Source organism: Mustela nigripes, chromosome 10 (assembly GCF_022355385.1).
Source record: "Mustela nigripes isolate SB6536 chromosome 10, MUSNIG.SB6536, whole genome shotgun sequence".
Taxonomy (NCBI): Eukaryota; Metazoa; Chordata; class Mammalia; order Carnivora; family Mustelidae; genus Mustela; species Mustela nigripes.
In genome coordinates this window covers 65,529,636-65,549,764 of record NC_081566.1, presented here as the reverse complement: position 1 = coordinate 65,549,764, position 20,129 = coordinate 65,529,636, and the positions used below count along the sequence as shown (strand labels likewise).

At 59.9% G+C, this 20,129-nt stretch overlaps 2 protein-coding genes and 1 long non-coding RNA gene across 5 annotated transcripts in view; all 3 read left to right on the top strand.

Moving 5' to 3' along the window:
• The first annotated feature begins 634 nt into the window (after window positions 1-634).
• Window positions 635-14,338, top strand: SLC25A44 (solute carrier family 25 member 44). 3 transcript variants are annotated; one of them, XM_059413673.1, is made up of 4 exons: window positions 635-794; window positions 5,029-5,666; window positions 11,317-11,444; window positions 13,480-14,338. In XM_059413673.1, the coding sequence occupies exons 2-4, from the start codon at window positions 5,042-5,044 to the stop codon at window positions 13,669-13,671; spliced, it is 945 nt and encodes a 314-aa protein (XP_059269656.1). In that variant the 5' UTR covers window positions 635-794; window positions 5,029-5,041; the 3' UTR covers window positions 13,672-14,338. The 3 variants fall into 3 exon arrangements, with proteins under 3 accessions (XP_059269656.1, XP_059269658.1, XP_059269657.1); XM_059413675.1 differs by lacking the exon at window positions 13,480-14,338 and adding an exon at window positions 11,949-12,059; XM_059413674.1 differs by lacking the exon at window positions 635-794 and adding an exon at window positions 4,703-4,799.
• A 1,523-nt stretch (window positions 14,339-15,861) lies between these two features.
• Window positions 15,862-20,129, top strand: part of PMF1 (polyamine modulated factor 1) — a 14,253-nt gene continuing 9,985 nt past the window's right edge. Inside the window, exon 1 of the mRNA XM_059413676.1 lies at window positions 15,862-16,085. Within this exon, the coding sequence (XP_059269659.1) occupies window positions 15,928-16,085 (158 nt within the window). The 5' untranslated portion in view covers window positions 15,862-15,927. The remainder of the gene's footprint in view (window positions 16,086-20,129) is intronic.
• Window positions 16,247-20,129, top strand: part of LOC132025869 (uncharacterized) — a 7,506-nt gene continuing 3,623 nt past the window's right edge. Inside the window, exon 1 of the long non-coding RNA XR_009406724.1 lies at window positions 16,247-16,564. This is a non-coding gene — a long non-coding RNA (uncharacterized LOC132025869). The remainder of the gene's footprint in view (window positions 16,565-20,129) is intronic.

Genomic DNA, 20,129 nt, shown 5'->3' with positions numbered 1-20,129 from the left:
TATTCAAGTCTTTTGTCCACCGAGTCGTTGGTCTTTTGCTGTTGAGATGTGGAAAATCCCATTTTGAAGTGAACTCTCTCTCCACCCCGGGTCTTCCAGACCCTCATTTAAAGAGCTCTTCCTCTCCCTTAAAATCCAAACACAGGTCGTTTCAGAGCCGGAAGACACCCTAATGTCATTTACTCCACCTCCAGAATGGCCCCTATTCCTGCAATGTTTTGGGTTCTCAAGCCTCAGAATCGGCTGTCTAACCTCATTCCTTCCTGCTGCACACCGGCCTCTACTGTTTTGGCTCCACAGATGAGAAAAGTCACGCAAAAATCACAGATTAGATTTGGAGTTAAGATTTCCAATAGACCCGAAACACAAGGTGACCCACTTACAACGGGATCCTCAAGCAGGGCCGGGTGACTTGGCTCCGCGAACGAGAAAGGACACGCACGCGCCGTAGAACTGAGGGCATGACGAGGCCAACGAAGGCGTGGCTTCTGCCCGAATTCAGGATGGCCGCGCGCTCCGCCCCTCACCTCCTCGGGGGTGGCGGGGGAGAGGCTCAAAGCTCAGCACGCCATTGGTGGAGTTGCCCCCGGCGTATCCCCGCCCCCTCGCGAGGGGCGGGAGCGACAGTGCCCCAATTTCCGGTTCCGGCTGTACCGGGAGCCGGGTCGAGATGGAGGAAGATGCGAGCGGGGGCCGGCGGCCGCCGGGCACGGAGGCTCGAGTGGGCGCTGTGGCCTAAAGGGCCGGGTTCGGAGCTCGCCTCAGTCGCGGCAGAACCGCCCTGATCGGCGGAGGTGAGAAGCCGGCGGCGCGGAGCGCCCGGCGGCGGAGGTCTCCGAGGACCCGGACCTGTCACGGCGGCGGCGAGCGCCTGCGGCTCCGCGGGAGCCGGCCTCGCAGCCCCAGGGCCGAGGGGCGGCTGCGGCCAGGCGTCTGCTCCCGTCGGAGGAGCGCGCGGCGGAGGGAGCGGGGCGGGGGCGTGGCTCGGCCGGCAGCGAGCCCCGGGCCGAGGGCGGCCGTGCGGGGGGCCCGGGCAGGCGTCGCCGGGACGGCTGTCGTGCGGTGTCTGCGACGAGGATCGCGTGGGTGCCTGTGGACGACCCGGGAGAGCTGGGTGGGGCCGCTCCGTGACGGGTGGGGGGTCGGCCTCGAGGGCGGGGTCGGAGGGGTCGGAGGCGTCGCGGTGGCCGAGCGTGGAGATGTGTCCGCGCCCGTGCGGGGAGAGTGAGGGACAGAGTGGGGCAGAGGCCTTGCTTCCGCTGAGAACCGGGGGCCGAGCCCAGCGTGTGGGTCCAGAGCTGCGGGACGCGGTTGGCTTTGGTGCGGGTGGCCGCGGGAACAGCTCTGCCTGCGTCGGGTGACCAGTGCTGGGCCAAGTTCTGGCGACAGGTCAGGATAGAGTCGTTATGGTCCTGGACTTCTTGAGCAGCTCTGTCATCGTTATACCGAGAGTGACCGTCGTCACTTAAAGCAGACTTTTCCAAACGCTGGGGCACAGTAGTCACCCAGACAGCTCATTGACAGTGGCTCTTACTGGACGGGCTAGCCTGCAGCCTCAGTTCGTCTGTCTGCAAGCTCCCAGCCCGGGCCAGCTGCCGGTGCCTGCGCGGCTCTGACCAGGAGAGCTTTGCAGCGCTGTCCAGGAGAGCTTTGCAGTGGTAGAGATGTTCGCTGTTACCGGATGCTTTCCCACGAACCGCCTCGCCGGTACACGTGTGGCAGGCCTGGCCGCCCCGCTTCCCAGATGAGGAAACTGAGTTTCAATGAAGCGACATGGTTCCGATCGTACCAGTAATGGAAGTGGACCTCGGACCTCCTGAGTTCGGGTCTTCTTCCCACTGCATGACCCCGGCCTTCCAGGTGGCCCGCCGTGTCCTGAACCAGAGTCTTACCTCAGTACCTAGAGAATGATCTGGAGGGATGCTTCTGGATCAGGAAGAGTGCAGGTGGAAGGGGGAGGTGCAGAGACCACCGATCTGTCCCTTTCCCCTGCTGGGCTTGGTAGCGGAGGCGCTGCCTCTGACATCGCATTTGATGACTTCGGCGTGTCCTGGGTCATCTGTTGGGTTCCATAGGAAGCACTTCAAACTTTGTGCCTGGGCAGTTGTTGAAAGACGGGAGGAAATTCAGATTCGGAGCTGTGCACGCAAGTAAGGGTTGGGGGAAGAGCGCGAAAGAACGGGGCTGCTGAGTGGGGAGAAGGGAAGCCCAGAGGCAATGCGCGTCCGGGTGCCTGCCAAGAGGATTTTCCATCGGGTAGAGCGGGAGGGACTAGTTTTGGTATTTCAGCAGGAAGTTTGGAGGTTATGTAACAAAGAGCAGGCTGGGATCCCACTTTCCAGGGCAGCCGCAGCTTTTGAAGGGTTAGAGGGAGTGCGTGCGGGGCCTTCTCGCCTTCAGCTGCACAAGCTTCTCCCTCTGAGGCATGACCCTTAGTGGCTTCGGTCACCATGGCAGCTGTAGAAGACACCTGCCTTGGCTTCGGAGAGTCCCCCCACTTCTTTGTGGGACTTTACAGTCAATAGGCCCAGGTAAGGATGGAGACATGGGGTGCTGGGTCCCGCCGTTGGACTTCTTGTCAGGAGTTAGTGGTTCTTTATGACTCAGCTGGACAAGTTGAGAACGAGTCCACTGCTCTTCCTTTCTGTCCTGCTTAGCACAGTTGGCGCGAGCCCAGCAGGAGGACGTCTTGCTTGAGCCCTGCCGTGTTTGTCCGGTGACAGCCAAGTGCTGGCCCGCCGCTCAGCCTGGTCAGTCCCTCCACCAGCACCCTGGGAAAGCAGAGGCAGCTTTCGGTTTCTCTGGAACAAAGCTGAGAAAAATCTCTGGTCATCTGCAGGCCCAGGAGCTTATGTTTAACCCTTTAACCCTTGAGTGACCAGCAGCCATGAAAGCATTAATGCTGCCTACCACAGGTGGGAGGGACCCGGCTTTAGACTGAGCAGTGTGACTTGTGTCGGAACTCCTCACTTCCGTGGGGTAGAAGGCATGGTCAGTAGAGGAGAAATCTTGGCTCATATCCTGCCTCCACCATGACCTTGGACCTGTTCCTTTTACTTTATCTGATGCCGAAGTGTCTAACTCTGCACAGGTGAGGTTCTAAGGTCACATGAGGTGACAGGTATTCGGAAAATCCTTGAGTCTCTCTCTGCTCATCGCCCAGTGGTGTTGGAAACATGACCTTGGGACCCTGGATACCAGACACTCTGGGCAGGTGACAGTGACCACCTTCTCTTGAAGGCCTCAGAGGAGAGGACTGTGGGGCTTGGTGGGTGTCCCCATCTGAGGCTGGGGAGGAAGGGCCACTTTTGCCCGCAGCAAGTGACACGGCAGCCTTCCTTTCGGTTATTTCCCACATCCTAGATGCTCCTCCTGGGCCGAGCTGGTTGTTCTAAGCCACCGTTCTCGCGGTCTGCATGCATTCCTGCTCTGTCCCCACGCCTCTGCCCTGCAGGGTTCCTCCGCTGGCCTCACCTGAAGCTGAGGTTTTCCCTCCGGGCACAGGTGTTTGGCTCGCCCTGCAGGCAGCCTGGCCTTCTGTGACAGTGACACAGTCCCGCTGGGGGTGGGGGTGGGGGCTCCCCGGAAAGCTCACTGTGCTTCTCTGCTGACTTCCATGGCAAAGCGAGAAGCTCCTCAGGCTACTTGGGACCTTTGGTTGGGATAGGTGGTCAAGGATGGATTCCATTTAGACACATGAGGTTGGCTAAGGCACTGGCTTCAGGAACATTTCGGCTTCTAGAGTTGTCCCTTTAATGTGGCCACCTCCTTACCAAGCCTGTCGGGATTTCTCCCAAAGCCTGGGGAGCCCCTGACTTCTCGCTGCCGGTTCCACCTCCCCGTTTCCACTCTGGCCAAAAATGTCCGGTGTCCTGTGCAGGAACACGTTCTGTTGTCGCTCAGGGCATGTCCAGTAGATCATGACCCATTGCTGGATGGTTCTTAAGTTGGAAGGTCCCGGTTTCATATGGTTATTGCATTAGTGCTGGTTTTGATGGAGAACTTCGGTGGTGGCCAGGCCTGACATTAGAGCCACAGCAGCGTACTTTGACCTGGTTTCTGTCTGAGTCTTAGATCCATTCCCCGGAGGGATTGCTGTTGTCTTTGAAAACAGACTGTGCGCGTCTGGAAGGCAGAGGTGGTATCTTCCTATCGCTTGGGTCTGCCCTCATTGTACAGCACAGAGATGACGATTTCTGTGTGCAGGGGTGAGAAGGGCTGGGCCTGTCCTGTGCCTTATGGTTCTCCAGACTTCAGGGAAACCTCTTTGCTCTCTGCTGCTGCTTCTTTTCTCTAGAGCGAGTTATCTAATAACCAAAGGGGACTCTGACCTTTGGCTTGTTGCTAACTTTCTATCCTTTGCTGGAGGGCGGGGAGGGGGGCAGACTTTCTTCTAATGCAGGCCACAGGGAAGATAAGTGTAGTGAGGGTTAGTGGGCCGCTTGGAGGGCCCAGTCCGCTGCCGGTAAATGGTGACAAAAGCAGCACCCTGCTGACGGTTACTGGTCAAGGCGGTGCCTCCTTGGGAGGCCCTGGAGCAGCCAAAATGGAGCACCGGCTTCCCTTCAGCATTAGGAACTTGCTAAGTGTCGCTCAGTGACATCCCTTCATCCCGTGGAGGCCTTGCCCCTGGCCAGGTGGTTTCTCTGGGCAGCATCCTGAGCTCTGCCTGGGTGAGCAGAGCAGGAGGCGCATGGGCTCTGACTCCAGGGCCCGGGCAGAGGCAGGGACTGGGCTCGGTGGTCTGCTCAGCCGGGGCAGGGAGCCGAGCCGGGAGCGGAGCTGCGGGAGTCACTGAGGTGAGGGGCGGCTTCTGGAATTGGGGAAGGGCTGACCAAGGAGAGAGCAGGGGCACGAAGGATGACTCGGGCAAGAGAGCCGGCCTCGCTGGACCGGGTGGGATCTAAACTCTGGGGAGGCGGGTACCCCGGAGATGAAGCCTGAGCGCGGGGTTCGGAGCCTAGGCGCAGGGCAGAGCGCAAGCCCTGGCTTCCTTGCCCACGTCCTCCTGCTCGCTCGCACCCCCAGGGCTGTAGGCGCCATGGAGGACAAGCGCAACATCCAGATCATCGAGTGGGAGCACCTGGACAAGAAGAAGTTCTACGTGTTTGGGGTGGCCATGACCATGATGATCCGCGTCAGCGTCTACCCGTTCACCCTCATCCGCACCCGGCTGCAGGTCCAGAAAGGCAAGAGCCTCTACCACGGGACCTTCGATGCCTTCGTCAAGATCCTGCGAGCCGACGGCGTGACTGGCCTCTACCGGGGCTTCCTGGTCAACACCTTCACGCTCATCTCCGGCCAGTGCTACGTCACCACGTACGAGCTCACCCGGAAGTTTGTCGCTGACTACAGCCAGAGCAACACGGTCAAGTCACTGGTGGCCGGCGGCTCGGCCTCCCTTGTGGCGCAGAGCATCACGGTGCCCATCGATGTGGTGTCCCAGCACCTGATGATGCAGCGCAAGGGCGAGAGAATGGGCCGCTTCCAAGTGCGAGCAAGCCCCCAGGGACGAGGGGTGGTAGCCTTTGGCCAAACCAAGGACATCATCAAGCAGATCCTGCGGGCTGACGGGCTCCGAGGCTTCTACCGGGGGTACGTGGCGTCACTGCTTACCTACATCCCAAACAGTGCTGTCTGGTGGCCCTTCTATCACTTCTATGCAGGTAAGGGGGGCGGGAGAGCAGGGCTTGGGCAGGTGGGGTAAGTGGGGGCGGGGCGGGCGGGGCGCTGTGCAAGCCAGAGCGGAGGATTTCAGGGAAGAACGGGGTGTTTGTCCAACAAACATTTGATCCCAAGAGGGCTCATGGATGAATGAGACACGGGTTCTTGCTTTCGGGGAGCTTCTGTCATTGTGGGGGGACTCAGACGAGTAAAGTAGACGACTCTCGAACATCAATTATGTTGATTGCCTTAATCAGTGGGGGTTCGTGGACTTTAATTGGAAGGCGAGGAAGGACAAAATTCATGGGATATTTGGGATCTGAAGAGGAAATTTCAAATTTCAGATGAGTGTTTGCGTTGGATGCCTTTCCTCAGCGTTGTTAAATTCAGGGTGTCGAAGAGCCTGGAACCCCTCCGCTCCTAGAATGTATTTTTGTTTGTAAGACATTTTACTTCTTTTTAGGTGTTTCCCAGAAATGGATTACTGGGTCCAAAGATAACATTTTTGAGGGCCTCAATAAGCCTGTTGCCAGACTTCCCTCTGGAAGGCAGAGTGCATTGCCAAGAACAGGACCTGAGCGTGCCTGTGACCGTTGACACCCACCCATGGCTTTGGGCCACCAGCAGACTCCTGTGAGGACGGTGTCTGCTTGCAGCCTCCACAGTCCCTGCTGTGGGCTCCGAGCCTTGGCCGTGGGCATTCTACCCAGGCTCTCCGGGACCTTTCTAACCAGACTTCATGATGCCTTCCTCACCTGTCATCACGCTCTCCCTCAGGGACTACACGTTTGTGATTCTCCTATTCTCCTGACTGTGCCTTCTTCTTTATTGCCAGCTCTGTTTCTCTCTCCTGTTCAGCACAGTCTTTCTTCTTGCATATTTGGTAAAATTCACCCAGACTCCACGTGACCTTTTGCCTCAGATCCTTTGGGAACTGATCTTGGTAATCTTAATGTTAAGAAAAACTCTTAAGAGGGGCGCCTGGGTGGCTCAGTCGGTTAAGTGTCTGCCTTCGGCTCAGGTCATGATCCCGGCGTCCTGGGATCCAGCCCCACATCCAGCTCCCTGCTCAGTGGGGAGCCTGCTTCTCCCTCTCCCTCTGCCCCCGGCCTGCTTGTGCACGTGCGCTCTTTCTCGCCAAAGGAAAAAAAAAGAAGAAGAAGAAGAAGAAGAAGAAGAAGAAGAAGAAGAAGAAGAAAGAAAGCAGCAGTCTAGGAAACGTGAGCGCTTTCTCCGGCATCTGTCTCTGCCCTTCTCTCCTCATGTGATTTCATGTACAATTGACTTGTCCTTTTCTGCCATGTCAGAAAATCTGTGTCTGTCCCTAGACTAACTTCCCAGAGCTCTGGACAGACACTGACTGTTGGGCCTCCCGACTTGGACGCATGCATTTACATCCGAAACACTACGCCGGAAACTGTCTTTCATCCCAAGCTGGTTGACTCCCTTCCTTCTCAGTGGCCAGGTTATTCTCCATGTCACTGACACAGTCACTCCCTTGTGCCCACATCGGGTCCTGGTGACCCCAGAATGTCTTTTCCTATTCTCTGTCCATTTCTCCTGCCTTCCCTAGAAACCAGGCCTCCAGGGCCACCCTGCCTGCTGCTGCGCCAGCCCTCTAGCTGGTCTCCCATCCCACCTAGCGCACATGGCATCGGAGTCGCTCTGTCAACCCTGGGCGTGGTGCTCAGCGGCTCCCCCTGCTGGCCGAGGACGGGCCCATCTTTTCGCCTGGCTTCCGCCGCCCTTTACAGCGGAGTGTCCCCTGGTGTGATGTGCGTGGTAGCCAGGCCAGATCACGGACAAATCTTCCCACCCCGGCTTTGTTCCTCTCCGCCGTCCAGGTGCACCAGCCCTGTGAGGCCATGACCTACGTGAGTGCTGCTCACTGCCGCCTCCATCTGTCCTTGGAGCCCTTCCTAACCCCCAAACCACCTGTCTGTCCTTGAGCCCCGGGGCGCTCCTGGAAGCTTCCTTCTGCAGCTGCATAGCTTGCCTTGATGCCGTTTGTGTGCACCTTCTCTCTCCTTTTTTTTTTTTTTCACTGCAAGACACCATTTATTTTGTTAAAGTCAAGCAGGATGATGTGTTCAGAGGTGGTGAGTGTCGAGCATGAAGTACGTACACATTTACCACTGTCGCACCTTCTCTCTTCCACGGTGTGGAAAGGCTCCCTTTTTCCTAATGCATTTTTCAGTTGAGATACAATTAAGATACAGTTGATTGGAAAGTTTCTTGGAAGGGGGAGGAAACTGACATTTATTGACTGCACAGACGGGCTCCTGGACACGTGACACGTGTGCTTCGTAAATACTTGTTGAATGAGCAGAATGGTTCTTGTCGTTCCCAACGGCTTAAAATCTGCCAATGGTGCCTTCTGAGCATTTAGAATAAATGTAAACACAAGTTTACAAAGTGAACACGAGTGTGCCCGTGGCCAGTGCAGGTCTCCATGATCCGGCCGCTGTGCTGCGCGGCCCGCGGTGGCCTCCGTCCCCGTGGTCCGCTCCGTCCTCACTGTCCTGCTCTCTGTTCCCGAAACACACCAAGCTCTGTCCTCACCTTTCCACATAACGTTCTCTCGGCCTGGAGCGCCCTGTCCCCCGTCGTGCTTCTGGCGCTCCAGGCCTCAGCCTACACGCCACCTTTGCACAGAAGACGTCTTCATCCAGTTGGAAAAAGGGCTCGTCTTTTTTTTCAGCTCGTTTCCTTCACAGCGTTTGTCGTGATTTGCAGTCACTGGGTCCTTGACGCACAGCTCCCACAGCAGAATGGGAGTCCCATGAAGGCCCTTCCAGGTTCATCTCGCTGCTGTGTGTCCTGTGCTCCGCGCAGTGCCTGGCATCCGGTAGCGTGAAATAAACAGGCGTTTATATTACCGTCCAAAATCATGTGGCCACGAGGGCCTTAGACCAAGTGAGCTTGGGTTTACCATCTGCTCTGCAGATACTCGAGCCCATGAGCGCTGGTTGAACGAGTGGTGGAGAGCAGAGACCTGGAGCTCTTGCCCCCACCCTCTTGCTTTGTTTTCTCATCCTCTCCCGAAGCCCCAGGAAAATGGTCTGTGTGCATGACTACAGCGGGAACCTGGAGCCTGCTGTGGCAGGCCCAGGGGCCAGTGCAGACAGGCCCATGGAAGCTGGCAGCGCCCAGCTGGACGCCACCACGCAGTGGCCGTGAGATGCTTCCTTCTCTGGAGAAACAGGACGCAGGTGTCTCGGTTTATGCTGGTCACTCTCTCGGTTTATGCTGACCGGTGGCTAGCAACCTCGGGTGGCAGAGGCAGGCAGCTCTGGCAGGCCGTACGGAGTCCTCCCGTGCTACCGGATTTAGAGGCCCACATGCCTACCCCCTGATCTTTAGGTGGCCACAAATGACCAAAAGTAAGGGCATGAGAAGAAAACTCTTTAAGGTTCTGTGGTAACTGAGCTATAGAGAGAACACGGAGACGGAACCTGCAGTGGCGAGCCTGCCGCGCATCCAGCCTCCTGTGGAGCGGAAGCCAGAGCTTCGACCTCACACTGGCCTTGCTGCCCGTGAAGACTTAAGGCATGCTCTTGCCTCAGGGCCTTTGCACAGGATGTTCCCCTGCTTGGAAAGTTCTTTGCACAGATCCATAGGGCTTGCACTCACCTTCAGGTCTTTGCTCAGACTCGAGCCTTCTGGAGAGGGCTTGCATACCCACCGTGTTTAAAACGGCGGCCCCCGGGACGCCTGGGTGGCTCAGTTGGTTAAGCAGCTGCCTTCGGCTCAGGTCATGATCCCTGCATCCTGGGATCGAGTCCCACATCGGGCTCCTTGCTCAGCAGGGAGCCTGCTTCTCCCTCTGCCTCTGCCTGCCATTCTGTCTGCCTGTGCTTGCTCTCTCCCTCTCTCTGATAAATAAATAAAATCTTAAAAAAAAAAAAATAAAAAAAAAATAAAATAAAACGGCGGCCCCTGCATTGCTAGCACTCCGCATTCCCTGTCCCCTCTCCTGCTTTATCCTTATCGACAGGGGACACACGTGACTTCTGACCTAGCTCTGTCTTTTGGTTTTGGTTTTTGGGATTGCCTGTATCTCCCCCCCCCCCCCACCCCGTAGAACAGGAACCTTTCTGAGGATGGGATTTGACCTCGTTTATTCACACCTCCATCCTCGGGGTCTGGGGCGGCTGGCCACGTGGCCACTCAGGGAGCCTTTGTTCAACAAGCGAGCTCTTGTCTTTCATGGCTAGAGAGGGTAAAGCTAACAGTTCAGCCGCACTGAGCTTCCCAGTGACCAGGGAGTGGGTGAGTCTGGCCGTCTCCATCAGCAGTTTGAGGAATGAGCTTTGCTTTCTTGGTACAGCCTGGAGAAAACCTCTCTCTGGGATATGACTTTCTCTCAGTATTGTTTTTGTTTTTAAAAACATTCATATGGCGGGGGACCCCCGGGTGGCTCAGTCAGTTAAGCCTCTGCCTTTGGCTCAGGTCATGATCCCAGACTCCTAGGATCAAGTCCTGCATCGGGCTCCCTCCTCAGTGGGGAGCCTGCTTCTCCCTCTTCCTCTGCTACTCTGCCTACTTGTGCTCGCTCATTCTCTCTAATGAATAAATTAAAAATCTTTAAAAAATCTCACATAGGGGCGCCTGGGTGGCTCAGTGGGTTAAGCCTCTGCCTTCGGCTCAGGTCATGATCTCAGGGTCCTAGGATCGAGTCCCACATCGGGCTCTCTGCTCAGCGGGGAGCCTGCTTCCTCCTCTCTCTCTCTCTGCCTGTCTCTCTGCCTACTTGTGATCTCTGTCTGTCAAATAAATAAATAAAATCTTTAAAATAAATTCACATAGGTATATACATAATGGAGTATTAGCCATTAAAAAAAATGAAAACTTAACTGTTTGCCATGACATGGACATAGTTAGATGGTATAATGCTAAGTGAGATAAGCCAGTTGGGGAAAAGCAGGTATCCTAGGATCTCACACAGACATAGAATTTAAGAAACAAGACAAAGAAAAAAAGAGACAAACCAAAAAACAGGCTGTTTGCTCCAGAGAACACACTGCTGGTCCCCAGGGGGGAGGTGGGAGGCTGGGAAACAGGTGATGGGGCTGAAGGGGTTAATGTCGCGAGCACTGAGCAGGATGCGGGATTTTCTAGTCACTGTGTCCCCCGTAGGAAACTAACATAATGCCACCTGCTAGGAAGCTGGAATGAAAAAGTACAGTACAAATATTCACGTGGTCCAGAACGCACAAGGTCAGGACAGGGATGCGGGGAAGAGAGCCCGTGCCAGTCACCCTGCCCCTTCCTCGTGCCTGCGTGGGAAGACGGGCCCCGTGTGCGTTCCTGGCCGTGAGTCGAGAGGAGCGGAGCACAGGCATCGGGTTTTCGCACCAGGGAGGATTTCTGTCCATCAGATGAAAGGAACTGGTGTGCAGAGAGGTTCTGAAACCCCTTCCCCAGAGGACTGTTCTGTTCAGGTTGGAGATGGACCCAGCATGGCTTCCGGAAGGGCCCTCAGAGCCATCAGTGTTGTTGGCTCCGACGGAAGCCAGGAAGAGAAGACGGGTGTTCCGGGGTCCGAGGGGGCTGGGGCTGGAGAGGGTTCGTCCTTGGGCGCAGAAGCAGCCTGAGGGCTGACCGCGTGATGCCGCGGGTCTTGAGGCCTTGTTTTTCCCTCGGTTCCAGAACAGCTCTCATACCTCTGTCCTAAGGAGTGCCCGCACATCGTCTTCCAGGCTGTCTCGGGGCCCCTGGCTGCGGCCACTGCCTCCGTCCTCACCAACCCCATGGACGTCATCCGCACCCGAGTGCAGGTAAGTCCGGCCTCCGCCCGGGTGAGAAGGAGGGTGGGTGACCTGCGGGCTCCCCCGTGCCCTCCTGACCTCTGAGCCATGGCCTTCTAGTCTAGCTGGCCTTGTCCTGTCAGCCAGGCCCCTTCCCGCAGCCGGCTCGCTTCTGCAGAAACCAGCGGAGCACGTCGAAGCCCCTAGTGTTGCTCTCGTAGTGTCTGTGGCCTCGCACGTCCTGCTCCTGGCCTCGCACACTTGTTCCTGTCCCAGCATGCCCTGCTCCTGTCGTGGCCATGCCCGCCGGGCTCCTCCCTGCCCGGCCGCCTGCTAGCGTAGCCGATAGGACAGCTTTTCCTTACGTCGCAGGTTTGGGGCGATTAGACGTCTGTCCGTTTCGGCAGGTAGGTCTGGGTTCTCTGCAGACTGTTCTTGGGCAGGTCTCACCGACTGTGCCATGTAGACGCGGCAGGGACGCTGACAGAGCCCTGGTGGTGCTGTCCAGGGATGATTGTCCCTGTCCTCCCTCAGCTCAAAGAGAGCTCCCCGGCACCTCGTCCGAGGAAGCAGAATCTGAATCTGGGTGTGTCACAGACGGGTGGCAGGGGCTGCGGTGTGAAGCTTTAGGTGAGAATACTGGGGAACTGTGACGTCTGAGGTGGGTAGGGCTGGAGGGCAGCTGTGCAGGAGAGTGGGGTCGCTGGTGAGGCTGGGGGGGAGGGAACTCAACAGCTTGGAGGTGAAGTCCGCCCCCTGATACCAGGATGCTGGGACGGAGGTGGCCGGTAAATGTAGGTGTACTCGTCCCTAGGAAAGAATGCCGCCCCCACACACTTTTTAAAAAGATTTTAAAAATCTTTTTAAAAGAGAGGGAACACAAGCAGGGGGAGTGGGAGAGGGAGAAGCAGGCTTCCTGCCGAGCAGAGAGCTCGATGCAGGGCTCGATCCCATGGCCTGAGCTGAAGGCAGACGCCCAACGACTATGCCCCCCAGGCACCCCCCACACACACACTTTTGAACGAATCAGTTGGCATCTGATTGGTTTGCAGATAACAAAGTGCACAGGTTCCCTCCTCTTCTGAGGCTTATTTCGAGTGTTCCGTGAGGAGACCAAGGGAAAGGACAGGTGTCTGCTGCCGAGGCACTGCCGGGCGGGAGGGGACAAAGCGCGCTGGAGGCCTGGAGGCTCACCCGAGCGGCCCTGCCCCGGCTGTGGCTCTGCGGGAGGGCAGGGAGGGCAGGGGGCAGAGGCGGGCAGAGGAGAGTGCTGCCCAGGAAGAGCAGGGTGTGCGGAGGGTGTGCGGAGGAAGAGCGGGGTGTGGTGTGCGGCCGGAGCTGCGGGACGTGGGGGGAGGGGCTGACGCTCCGAGCCCATGGCCTTGTGAACATCGCCCAGTCTGGGGAGGCGTGACACGGAGAGCTGGTGTCCTGCGCCGTCTGAGGGTCTGAGTGGGACCAAGTGTGCTTCGGTGGCAGGGTCTGGGGGCACAGGAAGGGGGCAGGACTGTCGAGAAGAACAGAGGAGGTGCCAGTCTCAGCTGGACTCCGGTGTGGCAGGGAACAGGGGCCTTGGGGGGTGTGTGGGTGCCAGCGTGAGGGGAGGAGTCCAGCCTCGGGGACTGAGGGACTGAAGTGGTCGGAATGGAAAGGACAGAGCGGCAGGACCGCGAGTACCCGGTCTCCCTGAGGCCAGAGGGACGCAGCCAGGGCAGGGCCGCAGCGGAGGGCCGGCCTGACGGTGGTAATAGCTCGCACTAACAGGGCACCGGGGCCTGCCAGCGGGACCGCTCAGACGACCGCGGCGGGGCCGGGGGTGCTCCGTTGCTGTTGCACGCGCGAGGGCCCCGAGCACAGAGTACACTCCCCACGGGGCTGTGCTGTCGGTGACCGGTGACCGGGGAGCAGGATCCGACCCTGGCAGGCGGGCCGGCACTGGGGCCCACACGCAGCCCCGGGCCACCCTGCCGCGCCCAAGCACGGTCCCACCCCGGACCCCAAGGCACAAGGCTGTGCTGAGCGGCTCTGACCGCAGCCCGCGGCCCTCCGCTGTGTGCTTCTCCAGGTGGAAGGCAAGAGCTCCATCATCCTGACCTTCAGACAGCTGATGGCGGAAGAGGGGCCCTGGGGCCTCATGAAGGGCCTCTCGGCCAGAATCATCTCAGCTACGCCCTCCACCATCGTCATCGTGGTGGGCTACGAGAGCCTCAAGAAGCTGAGCCTCCGGCCGGAGCTGGTCGACTCCCGACACTGGTAACCCGCAGCGGGAGTCAAGCCCACTGGTGGCCGCGCTGCTCTGGGGCAGGGGCCGCGTGGAGGGGTGGCGCCGCCTCCCGACGGGCTCCCCGCCACCCCACATCTGCAGCCCTACCCCAGGGGGCCTGTCTGGGACAGGGCAGAGACGGAACAGCTCTTGCTGAAGAAGCTCCACACCGGGACCCCCTCGCCCGTTACTTTTCGTTTTCTTGCCCTGCTGGGCTCCCTGGCTCAGTCCCGGTCCTCAGCCCCGTCCTAAGGAAACCCACCGTCCAGTGCCACCGCCCCACGCCCTGCGGAACCTCTTCTGGCTTCCCCCACCGTCTGTGTTCCTGACACCCAGACAAGAGCTGTACATAGAGCTTGCTTCCCGTCACTGGTCTTCTGGGCCCTCAGCCCCGCTCCCATCGGCTGCCACGAGCCCTCTCCCGCTGCCTTCCGCGGGCCCGCTCGTGTTTACTTCGGGACTGAGCTGCCCGCCGGACTGCGCTGCTTCTCCCTGCCCACGGGGTGCTGGAGGCACGGGCCAGCACTTCCGCGCGGGGAGTAGGAGCAGCGAGAACCTCTGGTGTTCCAGAGCACTTGTCCTCTCTTTGGAGAGGTATTAGGTCGGGGACAAATGTTGATCCTTTATCTTGTGTGTGTTTTTTTAACACCTGTGAACTAGGTACTGTCAGTCCTGCTGAAGCGCCAGTCCTGCAGTCAGAGCCCACCCCTTCCTCAAGACAGGTGGAAAACGCGGCTTTTCCCTCAATACCAATTATCTGTCCCGTCCACATTCCTTCCGAGCCAGCAGCCCCCGGACGTGCAGGCCCGGGGTGACTAGAGGGCCTGCCAGGCAGAGAGAACAGCCGGTCCGGGGAAGCCCAGTGGAGCTCTGGGCCCTACGCAGTGGGGCCACCCATGTCTGTACCCGGGTCAGCGGGACTCACGGACACACAGGCCTCACAGCGGGAGCCTCCGAGTCGTGGAACCACTGGTGTTTCTCTCCTCATCCCAGTGAAGAGCCTTCCCGGTCACAGGCCTCCCGAGGGGTGCTGGGAGAGTCAGGAGCAGGCCACGAAACCACCTGCCCACGACCGCTGCACTTACCAGCCCGACACTGCCCTGCGCGGCTGCCCGGCACTCCTCCTTCCCCACACGCCGCTGCCACCCAGGCTGCCGCACCCACAGAGGTCACACGTGTGGCTGGAGGAGCTTCCTGCCTCTCATCAGTCCCACCCCGGGAATGGCCGCGGTGCCGTGAAAGGTGCTAGCTACCCGAGGCCTTGACACTTCTACGGCTGCCCCCTTCTGTCTCCCTGGCCAGGTCAGAGCCAGACCCTGCTTCTCCACCTCTGTCCACCGGGGTCTGTCAGATCTTTGAGGGCGAACCCCCTTCACCTCCCTTTGGTTTTGTGTCCCCTCTCCTCCTCTGTCAGGTGTCCCCCAGTGTCCGTCCCCTAGTGGCTCCCCCCCACACCAGGGTGCACAGGTGACTCTGACCCACTGCCCCTCAGTCACCCACCTGCCCAAGAGCCACCAGGAGGGTGGAGGCCAGGGCTCCTGTCCCTGCAGTCTCCGCGCTTCGCCCCACGCCTCCTCCCTAGAGGCCCGTCTGCTGTCGGCCCCACGCTGGCCACTCGGCGGGCCGAGGCAGGAGGGGGCGTGCGTGCGCTCAGACTGCTCCCCCCCCCCCCCCCCCCCGGCCCCCCCCCCCGGGGGCCCCCCCCCCCCCCCCCCGCCCTCTCTCCCTCTCCCTCTGTCTGGCTGTCCCTCTGTCCACCTCTTTCTCCGTGTGTCTACCGCTCCCTCCTTCCTCCACCTCTCCCTCTGCCCACCTCCCTCCCTCGCCCCGGCCCGTGCTAGGACAGGGGGCCCCGACCCCTGCGGGGACGGGTGGCCTCGGGTTACGGCGGCCGCTGGACTCGCGGGGGGCTGGTCTGTGGCCCGCCCCGGAAGGAACGTGGGACAGCGGGGCGGCGGGCACGCAGGTGCGGCTGGCGCGTGGCCCACTGGACTCCGCGAACGCGAGCGGCGGACCCCCGCTGATGCACTGTACGAAGCCGCTGCCGTGTGATTAAACCTTTTGACCGAGCCCCCGGGCGTCCGCGTGCGCGTGGTCCCTCGGCCCGCCGGAGCGCGCCGCCCCGCCCCCGCGGCTCGGTGACGGACACTCGTCCCTTCCAACCGGAGGCGCCCGGTGCCGGGCCGGCCAATCGGGAGGCCCGGGGGGCGGGGCGAGCGAGCCCGTTAGATTTGGCGGTCGGCGTTCAAGATGGCCGCAGCGCGTCGCGTCCACGCAGACGGCGGCTGCGAGGAAAGGGGGCCTGAAGGGTCGTGTCCAGCCGTGCCCCCCGGCGCCACCATCCCGAGGGTGAAGCTCCTCGACACGCTGGTGGAAACTTTCCTCCAGAAGCTGGTCGCTGCCGGGAGGTAAGGGGCGGGAAGCGAGAGGCCGGGGAGGGGCGCGGCGGCCGCCCGGTCACGGGGCCTCGCGCCCGGGTCGCGACTGGCCGGGCTCCGCCCGCGGTCACGTGGTCGCGCGCGCCGTCGGGGGCGGGGCGGGGAGCTGGGCGCTCGGCCTCCGGGGCGGGCGTGCGGGGGCGGGCGCCGGGCCGGCCGAGACCGAGGGCCGCGCGGAGGGAGCCGCAGAGCACGTGACGCCGAGCGGAACCGGGGGGGCGACGGGGCGAAGGCTACGGACAGGCTTGTGCCAAGGCCCGGAGGTCGTCGGGGCCGCCGGGGAGGGGCGCCCGGTGCCGGACGCTGGCGGCCGCTGGTGGCCTCCGGGCAGGAGCGGTTCTCCTGCAGTTGTCGCAGGAAGGAGCCTGGTAAAGCGTCCGCAGTTGCTCGCGTGGACCCGTCGAAAGCCACCGCCCAGACCTGCCCAGGCCGGGTCGCTCCTGTTTTAGGTATTTGCGTCTTCGCCCCCGCCCGCCCCCCTCCATACGCCTCGCTTTCGTGGGCTCGGTGCCCCGCGGGGTTGGGGCGGGAGGCCTTGCCCGCAGTGTCGCCGGCCGTGCTGCCGGAGCCGGAGGTGGACCGGCGGTCGGGGCGCGGGGCGCCTGCTCTGCGGAGTGCAGTGCCATCAGAAGGGACTCCGAGGAGTAGAGCGGCGGGTCGGGGCATCTGGGTTGGCCAGTGCAAGTGTGTTCGCCTCCCTGTAGACCGGTGTGTTCGCCTCCCTGTAGACCGGTGTGTTCGCCTCCCTGTAGACCGGTGTGTTCGCCTCCCTGTAAAACAGGCTTCGTGCCTGTTTGTAAGTGGACGTGAGTGATGATGGGCCCGCGGAGGCCGTTCTCACTGAACACGCTTGCGTTGCGGGGTCACCACGGAGCCTGGGTGCCTGGGGTGCAGGGCCTGGGCCGCCTTTCATTCCCTGGTGGGCATCCGGCGCTCACCCAGCCGGGGGCAGACCCCTGGCCGGCTCGGCCCGTCCTCCACAGCTCCTGCCTGGGCCGCTGCCCTTGTCCTTGCTTTTGCACAGCGCTGAGAGGGGCCCTGGCTTCTGGGGTTCGCACCCGCCTCTACCTGGCCAGGTTGCTTCCCAGGAAAGCTGTTCCTGTCTCCTCCATCCTCACCGGCACCGGCGTCCACCCAACCCCTGCCGCTCTGAAGGCGTGGACAGGGCTGTTCCACAGCAGTTCCGGGGCCCCTCGCCGCACTTGTCAGTCACGTGGCTTTCCTTGTCTGCCGCTGGCCGCCACCAGGTTTTCTTTTTCAGACTCATTTTCCTAAGATTCTATCGATTAGTCAGAGAGGGAGACAGAGAAGGAGGGGGCCCAGCAGGGGCAGCAGCAGAGGAAGGGGCGGGCTCTCCGCTCAGCAGGGAGCCCGATGTGGGGCTGATCCCAGGACCCCAGGATCATGGGGAGCTTAAGGTAGATGCTGAACCGCTGAGCGACCGGGCGCCCGTTCTGCGGAGTTTTGTTCTTCAAAGAACTCACGCATTCTTACTAGGTCACTACCTCGTACTTGATAGTTTCTGTTACTGTCGGGAATGTTCTCTTGTTTTCTGTTTTCTTTTAAAAATTACTTACTGATGACTTAGAGAAACTATTGCTTTTTGTGAGATAGTTGTATCCAGCAGTCTTGCTGCACTCTTCCCGAAGCGTAACCTCCTCCGAGTGCGCGGGTCCCCGGTGTTCACCGGATCCATTTCCGCGAATGAGCGCGCCCTGTGACCGGCACCCGGATCCGGAACACCCCCATGAAGTGCCAGGCGCCCCATCCCGTCCTCACCTGCAGCTGGAAGGGTAACCACTTTCCTGCCTTTTGTTACCCAGACATGAATCTTGCCTGGGTTCCCCCCCCCCAACACTTTATCAAATGGAAGGAATCCTGTGGTTTGTGATCTTTTATGTTGGACTCTTTTCCTTGACGTTGCCCTTGTGAGATTCACCCACATCGTCACCAAGGACTCGCGGTAGTAAACAGTGATGTCATCGTCTTCGCCTTCTTCCTCCTTCTCCACAGTGTTTAAGTCTTGGCTCTGTATAGGGGCGCCTGGGGGGCTCGGTGGGTTAAGCCTCTGCTTTCGGCTCAGGTCGTGATCCTGGGGTCCTGGGATCGAGCCTCCGTCGGGCTCTCTGCTCAGCGGGGAGCCTGCTTCCTCCTCTCTCTCTCTCTGCCTGCCTCTCTGCCTGTCAAATAAATAAATAAAATCTTTAAAATAAAAACAGTTTTGGCTATGTATTTTTGAAAAATTATGAAAGTCTCTATGTGTTTCTAGTTTTCTGAGAGGTTTTTAAAAAGTCAGGGATGCCTGGAGGTCTCAGTTGTTAAGCGGCTGCCTTCCGCTCAGGTCACGATCCGAGGGTCCTGGGATCGAGCCCCGCATCGGGCTCCCTGCTCGGCGGGGAGCCTGCTTCCCCCTCTGCCTGCCGTTCCCCTTGCTTGTGCTCTCTCTCTGGCAAATAAATAAAATCTTAAAAATAAATCCTGTTAATTGTCATACGACTACTGCTGGTTTCTACGAATTCTACCACCTTTCGTATTTTCATAGTTGTTTAATTCTTGTTTTTCTCTAACGGTCTCGGTTGACTCCTCGCACGCCGCACCGCCGTCTCCGGGGCAGGCGCCGCGGCGGCTCCGCTGCTGCTGCTCGCAGCCTCCAGCTCGCTTCTCTGGCCCGCGCCCGCCCCGCCGGCCTCTGTCCCTGGCGCTCCTTCACCGCTTCTTGCCCTTTCTTCTCATGTAGACCGTGTCTTGTGAGTCTGCGCTTGGGTCCGTTTTTCTTTGCGTCATCCACGAGTCCTCGATCGCGCCGAAGCCGGCTGCGCGGCCACAACCCGTCTGGGTCCGGAGTTCTGAATCCCAGTGCGGATGGGACGTCTGGTGTGGTCTGGTACATCGTGGCGGGTTTTTTGCAAATCTCTGTCTCCGGTACCGGTGCCTTTCCGGGGGGACGTCAGGGACTGTCTGGTCCCGCTGAAGTGGCGGGTTGGTCGTGAACTTCCTGGTGCGGGTAGTTACCGCGTCATTCGTGCCGGCGGCCAGGCTTCAAGCAGCCGCGGGAGAAGTTGTTTAATCCGTACACCGGGAAATGTACCCTCGTGGTGCACAGCACATTCGCAGACTTGTACACCCGTCACCCCTCTCTAGTTCCAGAACATTCTCACCACCCCAGAAAGAAACCTCGTGTTCATTGCAGTCACTCCCCATCCTCTCCCAGCTCCCCGCGGTCCCCGACTGCCCTCTGTCTCGTGCGCCCGCCTGGTCTGGACTCTCCGTCCACACAGAGCGCACCGCGCTGGCATGACGCGGCGGCCTCTTGCACTTCGCATGAGGAAGGATTTCGGGGTTCGTCCCTGTCGCCGTGTCAGGATTTCCGTCCTTTTGTGCCCGGATTGCATTCTGTCCCGTGGCCCTCCCACCCCATTTCGTTGCTTCTGCCCCGGGCGGCGGGGCTGTTCTCTGGGGTCGGGCGTCAGGAACGGTGCTGGGAAGCTCTGCTGGCTCCCGACGTCACTGCCGGTGTCACCGTCCGGGGAGGTGCCAGGCTGTCCTCCGGCGCAGCTGTGCTGCTCTGCGTTTCCACCGGCTCGGTTTGCCCACACCCTCGCCGGGCTCCTCGCCGGCGGTCTGTCTGCCGGAGGCCGGCGGCTGCGCGCCCAGTGGCGTCTCCCGTCTCCCGTGCCGCAGGTCCGCGCTTTCCTCCGGACTCCCGGGCTGAGCCCATCCACGCGCTTCTTCACCGCTTCTGTGTCTTCTTTGGAGAACGGCTGACTCAGATGTTTCGCCCGTTATTTATGTATTTGTTTACATATAGAAATGTTTTTCATTTAGGGGCGCCTGGGTGGCTCAGTGGGTTAAGCCGCTGCCTTCAGCTCAGGTCATGATCTCAGGGTCCTGGGATCGAGCCCCGAGCCCCGCATTGGGCTCTCTGCTCAGCGGGGAGCCTGCTTCCTCCTCTCTCTCTGCCTGCCTCTCTGCCTGCTTGTGATCTCTGTCTGTCCAATAAATAAATAAAATCTT

What these genes read in the sequence shown, in the direction of transcription:
- SLC25A44 (XM_059413673.1), top strand. Translation starts at nt 5,042, where the DNA reads ATGGAGGACAAGCGCAACATCCAGATCATCGAGTGGGAGCACCTGGAC. An exon ending in CTTCTATCACTTCTATGCAG is followed by an intron (nt 5,667 to 11,316) that starts GTAAGGGGGGCG and finishes CCTCGGTTCCAG; the next exon opens with AACAGCTCTCATACCTCTGT. An exon ending in TCATCCGCACCCGAGTGCAG is followed by an intron (nt 11,445 to 13,479) that starts GTAAGTCCGGCC and finishes GTGCTTCTCCAG; the next exon opens with GTGGAAGGCAAGAGCTCCAT.